Source organism: Triticum dicoccoides, chromosome 4A, assembly GCF_002162155.2.
Source record: "Triticum dicoccoides isolate Atlit2015 ecotype Zavitan chromosome 4A, WEW_v2.0, whole genome shotgun sequence".
NCBI lineage: Eukaryota > Viridiplantae > Streptophyta > Magnoliopsida > Poales > Poaceae > Triticum > Triticum dicoccoides.
Genome location: NC_041386.1, coordinates 165241986 through 165250867, shown reverse-complemented (window position 1 = coordinate 165250867; position 8882 = coordinate 165241986). Strand labels below are relative to the sequence as shown.

Here is an 8882-nt window from a genome sequence, read left to right as displayed (position 1 = left end):
CAATGCTCGAGAGTCATCTTCACGGGATCCGGCCACCAGGGGCTAGATTCTAGGTTTTCACCTTGAAGAACAAGTACGAGCATATCCGAGCAATGACTTCAACAAGGCAACGATGCAAAAACATCACCATTGTCAGGTATAACCTACTCGGGCCAGGCCTAGGGTTTTCACCCCGAAACTCAACACCGGGTACTCAAGAAGCACCACCAAAGTAGGGGTGGTCCACTTTGACCTTCTCTTTTATACACACAATTTCTCCATTTTCTGGTGCTTAGACTCGTGTATCGGGGAGAAAAAAAGCCTCTACTCAAAGAGATAAATATCTCACTTTCTATATTTGTTAAATTGTCCTGACTTATCAGCAACCTGGGAGCATGGTACCTCGCAAAAAGAAAACCTAGGAGCATGGTACCTCACAAAAAAAACCAGGAGCATGGTAGAATTAGATATTGACGGTGTTTATAGGTCATGACAACATCACGATAAGGGCACGCTTGGTTTGCTAGCAATTTTCAATTTGTTCCTTTGGTGTATGGTGTATGCTTTCATGCATGTTTGTGATTCTTACTTGTTCATGATTGGATCGCTAGTGTTTCTTTCAAAAACATCACCATTGCCAGGTATAACCCACTCGGACCAGGCCTAGGGTTTTCACCCCTAAGCTCAACACCGGGCACCCAAGAAGCACCACCAAAGAAGGGATGGCCACACTTTGATCTTCTCCTTTACGCATACAATTTCTCTATTTTCTGGTGCTTAGACTCGTGTATCGGTGAGAAAAAGAAGCTCTACTCAAAGAGATAAATTTCTCGCTTACAACAGTAGTTATATTTGTTAAATTGTCATGACTTATGAGCAACCTTGGAGCATGGTACCTCGCAAAAAGAAAACCTAGGAGCATGGTACCTCGCAAAAAAATTCCTAGGAGCATGGTAGAATTAGATATATTACCGTGTTTATAGGCCATGACAACTTCAGGATAAGGGCATGCTTGCTTTGCTACCAATTTTTGACTAGTTCCTTTGGTGTATGGTGTATGCTTTCCTGCATGTTTGTGATTCTTACTTGTTCATGATTGGATCGCTAGTGTTTTGTCAAGGTCGTTGGTCGTCAGTGTTGTGCTATGTTTGATGGTGTACTCTTCTTTCTATCCAAGCAAAAATTTGACAAAGCCGAACATTGATAACTTGATCTTGATGTGAGGTTGGCTAGACCATTTGATACTCCCTCCATTCCAAAATATAGTGCGCCCGCGTTTCCCGAGGTCTAACTTTGACCATAAATTTAACCAACGAGACCAACTGCGGCGGGAGAAAAAATTATATAATTGAAAACTTCTTTCGAATACGAATTCACTGATATAATTTTTGCTCCCGCCGCAATCGGTCTTGATAGTTAAATTTACGGTCAAAGTTGAAGCACGTGGATAGAGAAAGCACTACATTGTGAAATGGAGAGAGTAACCAGCCAATTAGTAGCCAATATTTGACAAATGCCAAACATTAGAATTGCCGGATTTTGGTAGCTACCCAAGTATGCCCAAAGTGTCTCCGCAAAATGGAACAAACTTGAGGGGCAAACATTTACAAAAAAAAAAAAAAGAGATAAAATCTAGTACTGTTTAGAGGAGGACATTTGAGACGATTTTGAAGTTGGGGACTGAACACTAAATCAAAGGCAGAATTGATGGGGGTAAAGTGCAGTTTGCTCCATGAACCAGTGCCGATGAACGAATCAGTTGGTGCAGATCAGTTCCTGGAGCCTACAGAGAGCCCCAGACCTGTGTCCGGTGCTCCTGCAAAGATGTCACTTGCGCAGCTGTAGCAAATCGTGAATGAAACACGTCGGGGTCGACATATACCAGTATATAGATCCAGACCAAGAAATGAACCTCCGAGGGGCATGCATCATCCCCTTATGTGAACCAGCTAGGGCCATATTGGGGCTGTGGTAGCAGCACACCAGAATGAAGGGCAGGGGCCCCATGCATGCAAATAATAACTTTTGCATTTATGTCCACGAGCTAGCGCTCCAGCATTTTGCAGCAACAATGAAAAGCAGGGCCCTCCCATTTGTGGCGAACACGGCAACGGCGAGAAAGAAAAACAGAGCAGGTCCCTCCTCCCATGTACCTGCACGTTGGGTTGGATCTTGTTGGATCTGCTCCGCTGCCACCAAACCCAAATCCAAATCCAAATCCAAATCTGCGACGAGGCGAGAGACGAGAAAATACAGTATCTAGGAGCACGGGTGGTCGGGTAGGTCGGCGTGCGAAAGACGGGACAGGAAACGGTTGGGCGTAAATCTCCGGAGCGGCGTTTCGAGATGGAGAGGGAAGAAACAGAGCAGGCACGGCAGAGGAGGGCCGGCACAGCACAGCGGCGAGATTATGGTGGAGGAGAGGAGAGGGCCTTCACATCACATGCATGCATGCATGACGCGCCAACTCGAAAGATAGATAACGTTGCGTTGCCCTCCCCTGTTACGTGCCACCAGTCGACAGACACCCCATGTGAATGGGGGCGCCACTGCTCTGCTCCGCCCTGCTGCCTGCCTGGCCTCCCTCGGCGAACACGATTATTTGCCGCTGCCGCTGCCGCTGCGAGAGCGGACACGTAGTACTGCGTCGCCGCGGCGATAACCCCGTATCGTATCGTTGGGGCCCCGTCGCATGAAAAAGGACCAGACAACAGTGGCAGCGGGTGCAGAGCGCTGCGACATGGAAAAAGAAAGGCATGGACTCTTTTCTTTCTCTCTCTCTCAATCGAGATTCCAAATGCTAGTGTAGAGCAGACGAAGAATCTGATAATGGCTGGAAGAAATGATGCCGATGCTGTTTCCCGACAATGCTAGAAGAATCGGAGCAGGCAAAATTATGGCCAGCAAAATCGCCGTTTGGATACGATACGATGATGAATTGGATTATGGCAGGAACCCAAAGGAGGGCATACACATCAAAGGATGGGCGGCCTTTCAGCGTCAAGGTCTCTCTGTTACTCAAAATTCCTCCCCCTTATCCACTACGCACACCAACCAAAGTACTCAGTAGTAAAGCAGGTGCATCAGTAACACACACTCATGCAGCACACATACAAACAACATCACCTGTCAGCGCATTACATCTCTCTACCGCTCACAGTCCAGCAGTAGTAAAAGACACAACAACTTACAGGCAACGGGACAAGAACCCAGACACAGAGTTAGGCCTTCTCTGCCTCGTGATCAGGCTGGGCACCAGCTGTTCCGTTTTCACCAGGAAGATGACCCACCACAGGGTACCTCTCTTTAAACTTCTCTTCCCAGTCTTGTAAAACCTCCAGTTCGTCTGGGCTCAGGCCTTCCAAGTCTCCAGTCAGGTCATTAAGGTCAAATGACATCAATGCCAGGGCCCGAGATGCATCCCTCCCAGCAAACAAGGAGTATGGTCCTTGAGGTCCATAAAACAGCCTGACGTCAAGAAAAAAAAAACAGACGACAGAGTCATGAATCATCAACAGTCTGCACTGTATGTACACACACCATGACACAAGCAACATCCTACTGCTTCGAGAACTACCTCGAGGACATAACAAGTTGTGGGATACTCATCAGATGGAATTATACATCTACACAAATATCTTATTTGTGCATTATATCACAGATAAACAAACTCAGTTTCGATTTCTAATGCAGATATGTGGACAGCATGTTCAACCTACTATTAACATCTAGTACAGTTCACAAGTACCGAGCTTATATCTGAAACTCAGATCCACAAGACACCCCTTGCAGAAGATTGCGCCAAGGATTCAGACCTATATACCTAATTTCTTGGCAGTATTTGAGCAAAGTGAATACCAGCTACAGAGCTGCACTACAAACTCTAGAGTCAAGTCGGTCTCAGCAACGAATAAGAATATCCTTGCTGTCTGTTGAAACAGCAGACTCACGAGATGAATAATAGTTAAACAAAACAATGACTTTAAGGGTAACCGACACTAGCCATGTACAAGTGTACTGCTAATTGCAGACATCGGGACAACCAATGCCACAATAAACTACAGTACCAAATTATTTCACCAACTATAATATCTTACAGACAAACGTGGAGCAAAACAAGGAGAGATGGCACATGATAATTATGATCAGTAAGACAACAATCATGTGCTTCTGAAGAAATAAGGTGGATACAAACAACACAACATTGGCACTATAAGAAATGAAGAAACTAGAGATAAACTACATCACATTAAATACACAGAGCCTAATATAGTAGTATAAGAAGTGGTGCAGAGTTAAAACACAGTCCACAATAAATATGATAACGTTTCAACCAACAGTTCTCAACACTTGTTGTAGTTATTTTCCTAATAATAACATACTGTGAATGAACATCTGGCCAGATTGCAAATGGAAACTTCACCCCATCAAATCATTATACCAATGGATACTTCGTGAAAATGGAGTACAGCTTCAAAGCTCCCAGAAGTGGTTCAAACTTCAAAGAGAAAATTTTAAGCACAACATGTTCTTTTATTTGACTGTCTACTTGAACCCTCTCTCTCTTTTCCTACTGCATTTAAGGGTAGTATAAGGACGGGCAGACAAGTACCATAGAAACATTCATTGTATTTTAGTTACATTCTAAGAGTTCTATTTGATTATTGGAGATATTAAATTTACAGTGTTAACGAACAAACACCATGAATACTGTCGCTGAAGTCAGTTAACCTGTTGTTGTAGCTAAAATCGACATGAGACTGCCGCCATAACCCATGTAGAAAAGTGAGTGAGTGCTGAGAGTACAGACTACCATGGGCGGAAGACGCGGTAGGGCGAGGTGGGGCGCTCTCCCTACCTTGATTTCTGGGAATTTGTTAATAGGTATACACGTATACAATCATCAGATCGCTAAATATCGAGTTGGTCGCTAAATTTCACAGTAAAACTTTTTACTGGGCCGTGAATCCTAGACACCTGACTGGTGCCTTCGCTCGATCTACTCGTTCATGCAGGCCACACACGACACAACGCCAGGCTCCAGAAACCTCGATTGAGCGAGAGTAAAAACCACACACGCACGATTGACATGTGCACACTAACCTTGGTGTTTTTGTACCTAGGCGTGGTGACTGATGAGCGAGTTCAGCACGTATCAGGCTCTCGCTGATGTTCTTCGTTTTTAGGATAAACTTTCTCGAGTGGCTCCCGTGTTGTGTTCCCGTGAATCTTCTCCGAACCGTTAGTTAATAAATGCCTAAAGATCGGTGTGCTGAGTATCAAATTGCTAAGGGCTTCTTTCATCCGTAGGATTTTTAAGAAACACCGGAGTAGAAGAAAGTAAACTATAGGATTGCAATGCCACGTCTATTCGAATCCTAAAAGATTTTGGTTTATTTGATTGCCTTATAAAGCAAAATAAAGGATTGTTTCAAACAAGAGCGTGCAGATGGAAAGTTTGCTACGAAAAATATAATGCAAAGCAATTCTATATCTATATTGGTTTTGCACAACTTTTATTTTATTTTTGGTTTAAGAGTTCGCCCCACCTCAAAAAAGTTCAATTATCTGCCACTGAAGACTACTGAATATTGTCTATCATGTCCATTGACTATAGTCCGGTTGATCAAATACTCAGGTGCTTAGATGCACAAGGTACATCTTAAATTCCTGGTCTAAGCATTCAAGAATAACCAAATGTCTAGCAACACCGTGAAAACAAAACCTATTGAGAACAAGCAAATCCATAGAACCATATTGGATTGCTCGAATTCTCATTACATGTGTGAAGTTCACCATTTTGCACTCCACCGATTGAAAGGCAGCAAGAGACTCCTATGTTAGGAGTATAACATCAACAATCTAAAAAGATCCAGGCCCTCATGTCTCAATCAAATACTCCCTCCGTTCTAAAATACTTGTCGTGGTTTTAGTACAAATTTGTACTAAAAGCACGACAAGTATTTTGGAACGGAGGGAGTAGAATTCAATGGACTATCCACGTCAGCAGTGTGATAATTGCCTACAGTTACTAGCACACATTAGGTATCTTGCTTTTATCTGTTCCTAACTTAGATCAGCTCTTTACAACTCCATATTAACGTGCTTTGTTTATAGTAGAACTGCTTCTAACTGATAATCTTAAATAGTCTAGTCTAGTTACTCAAGGTTGGAATGATTTACAATGTTAAACTCAGCTCATGCGCGTATCTGTCCACACTGAACCCTGACCAAAACATAGCACAATGGTACTAGAACACAATATAACCCTCACCTCCCGCGCGAGACGTCGTAGACCTGACCGCGGATGGCGATGAGGATGGACTTGGCGGGATCCTTGCCGTCATAGGCCCTGAGCTGCTCGAGCGTGATCTCGCCCACCTGCACAGGGTCCGGAAACGGCGGCACGAACGGCTCCGGCTCCGCCTCCGCCTCCGCCTCCGTCCCCTCCTCCTGCTGCTGAGGCGGCTTGGGATGAGCCGCCGGTGCCGAAGGGGCTGCGTCTGGGGCGACGAAGAGGGTGGAGACGATGAGGTAGGTGGCGAGCATGAGAGCCAGCACGGTGAAGGCGGCCGCGGGCGAGAGGCCCGTGTAAGCCTGCACGGCGTCCGCGATCCCCTGCGCCGCCATGGGGGCTTGCTGGAGCTTAGGGCTCAGGGGGCTCGCCGAGGGAAAGCCTGGGTAGCTGGGTAGCTGGGTCTTGGGGGAACGGGGGTAGGTGCGCAGGGTGGTTCTGCCGCCGGTGACGGATGTTGACTCGGCGACCTGGGAAGAATGGGGAAAGCCGGCGGAGTCGCAACGCACGCCGCACGGTCCTTTTTTTACTGTTTCTTTTTTGAGGCAAAAATGGAGAGGAAAGTGGGTAGCACTGTAATTCTTCAGTGGCCCAAAGATAGCCCAGCCGGGCACGGTGCTGCTGGGCCTGGAACCATAGACGACACAAGTAGCTCTACGGCCGGGAAAGCCGGCCCATAAGGACATTTTTGTTTCGGATAAGTGCGCTGAATGTTTTTCTTTTTTTCATTCTGAAGAACATGTGTGCATTGATTTGCATCTGGTAATTCGAAAACATAAAAGCAGATAAAACACTATAATGAAATATCGCTTACTGTAGATTAATTCAGGACCTCACAACATTGGAATAACACATCCTGCAAAAAAAAGGGAAAATAACACAGGAACTATATGGACCCTGCAAGTGTTCGTAGTTTTCTGGGTTTATCCGTCTCAAATAGGACCCCAAAGTCAAATAGGTGTAAATCAGGGCAGTGTGCTCAAGGGCCATATAGAAGATTGAATACTGATTCACGTGAGCTGTAACTTTTCTTTTTCTGTTGGTTTGGCGCTGTTTCGTGCTCTTTTGCAGGAGTTTCGCAAGAGAGTAAAATTGTTTTATGCGGAAAACAAAAATGCCTGCAACTCATCATGTTTGATTGTGAGCAAACATTATTGAACCTGCATCACATGTTGCTCAAAGCATCTCTGGGCTTGGCTCTAGGGAAACGCTCGAAACAAGTGTGAGCCAGGCCCGAGCTATGCAACACCTCCCTAAGGCCTTGTACAATGGGAGGTGCTTAGTGAAGGTGCTTAGAGAAATAAATTAGACTTTTCTTAAGCACCGGTGCTTATTTATACAGAATAGACGCTTAACTACGCGTCTCTTCTGTAGAAATAGGCACCGGTGCTTCAGAAAAACCTGATTTATTTTTCTAAGCATCTTTCATTGTACAAGGCCTAAGAGCATCTCCAACAGGCGCCAAACGTGCAGCGCGCAAAAAACAGCTTTGCCGCGCGCTCATCGCCTGGTTTGGCGCGGCGCGCAGCGCTGGCTCCGGCAGCCGTGCTAAAATGCAGCGCGCGCGCCGCTCCAGCAGCACGCAAAAATGCAGCGCGCGCGCCGCTCCAGCAGCGCGCAAAAATGCAGCATGCGCGACTCTCGCACAAACAACATATGCATTCAAAAACAGAAGCAAAAAGATCAAACACAAAAAAATCAAAATAAATAATTCAATTTCATTATTACAACTCAAACAAACAATTTATCGTTCAATACAACAAATAGTGCAATTAAACATAACAAATAGTTCAACAATACAATATCGAACGCACAAATTATGATGCTCTTTGTCGTCCATTTCATGCCCACAACTCCTCAATGAGATCCTTCTGAAGATCATTATGCGCCGCAGGACGTCGAATGACATGATAGGAGGCAACAAAACGGGCTACCCTTTCAGCCCTCCGTCGCACTCGCACGGGATATCCCAAGAGCTCATACCGAGAGTAGTCTATATCTTGGCCACGCTCATTCTCGATAATCATGTTATGCATGATCACACAAGTGTGCATGATGTACCAAAGCATTTTTTAATCCCAAAATCTAGCCGGTCCTTTCACAATAGCAAATTGGGCTTGCAAAATCCCAAAAACTCTCTCCACATCTTTTCTAGCCGCCGCCTGAGCATTGTGGAAATCAAGTTCTTTCTTACCTTCTGGCTTTTTCAACGGCTTAACAAAGGTTTGCCACATTGGATAGATCCCATCCGCTAGATAATAGCCATAGTTTTATGTACGGCCATTTGCTACAAACTGCACCGCTGGCAACTCGCCATTTGCAATCTTATTCATCAGTGGTGACCGGTTGACAATATTGATGTCATTCAAAGATCCAGGTATTCTAAAGAATGCATGCCAAATCCAAGTCTCTTGATCGGCCACCGCTTCAAGGATTATAGTGGAATCCTTTTTTTGCCGTGGAATTGTCCATGCCATGCCTTTGGACAATTCTTCCAACTCCAATGCATGCAATCTATTGATCCAAGCATGCCAGGAAAGCCGCGAGTTTTGTTCATCGCCAATAGCCTTGCGACGTTTTCAGCATTGGGAGATCTCAAATACTCCTC

At 45.2% G+C, this 8882-nt stretch overlaps 1 protein-coding gene across 1 annotated transcript; it reads right to left on the bottom strand.

The window, feature by feature from the left end:
• Positions 1-2890: 2890 nt before the first annotated feature.
• LOC119285548 (membrane steroid-binding protein 1-like) lies at positions 2891-6791 on the bottom strand. Its single transcript, XM_037564845.1, has 2 exons — positions 6254-6791; positions 2891-3447 (listed from the first exon to the last, which is right to left on the bottom strand). The coding sequence occupies exons 1-2, from the start codon at positions 6607-6609 to the stop codon at positions 3201-3203; spliced, it is 603 nt and encodes a 200-aa protein (XP_037420742.1). The 5' UTR covers positions 6610-6791; the 3' UTR covers positions 2891-3200.
• Positions 6792-8882: the final 2091 nt, after the last annotated feature.

Excerpts from the sequence above, each read along its gene's own strand:
- LOC119285548 (XM_037564845.1), bottom strand. The coding sequence starts at position 6,609 with ATGGCGGCGCAGGGGATCGCGGACGCCGTGCAGGCTTACACGGGCCTC. Across the intron at positions 3,448-6,253 it reads TACGACGTCTCGCGCGGGAG|GCTGTTTTATGGACCTCAAG; the intron begins GTGAGGGTTATA and ends TCTTGACGTCAG.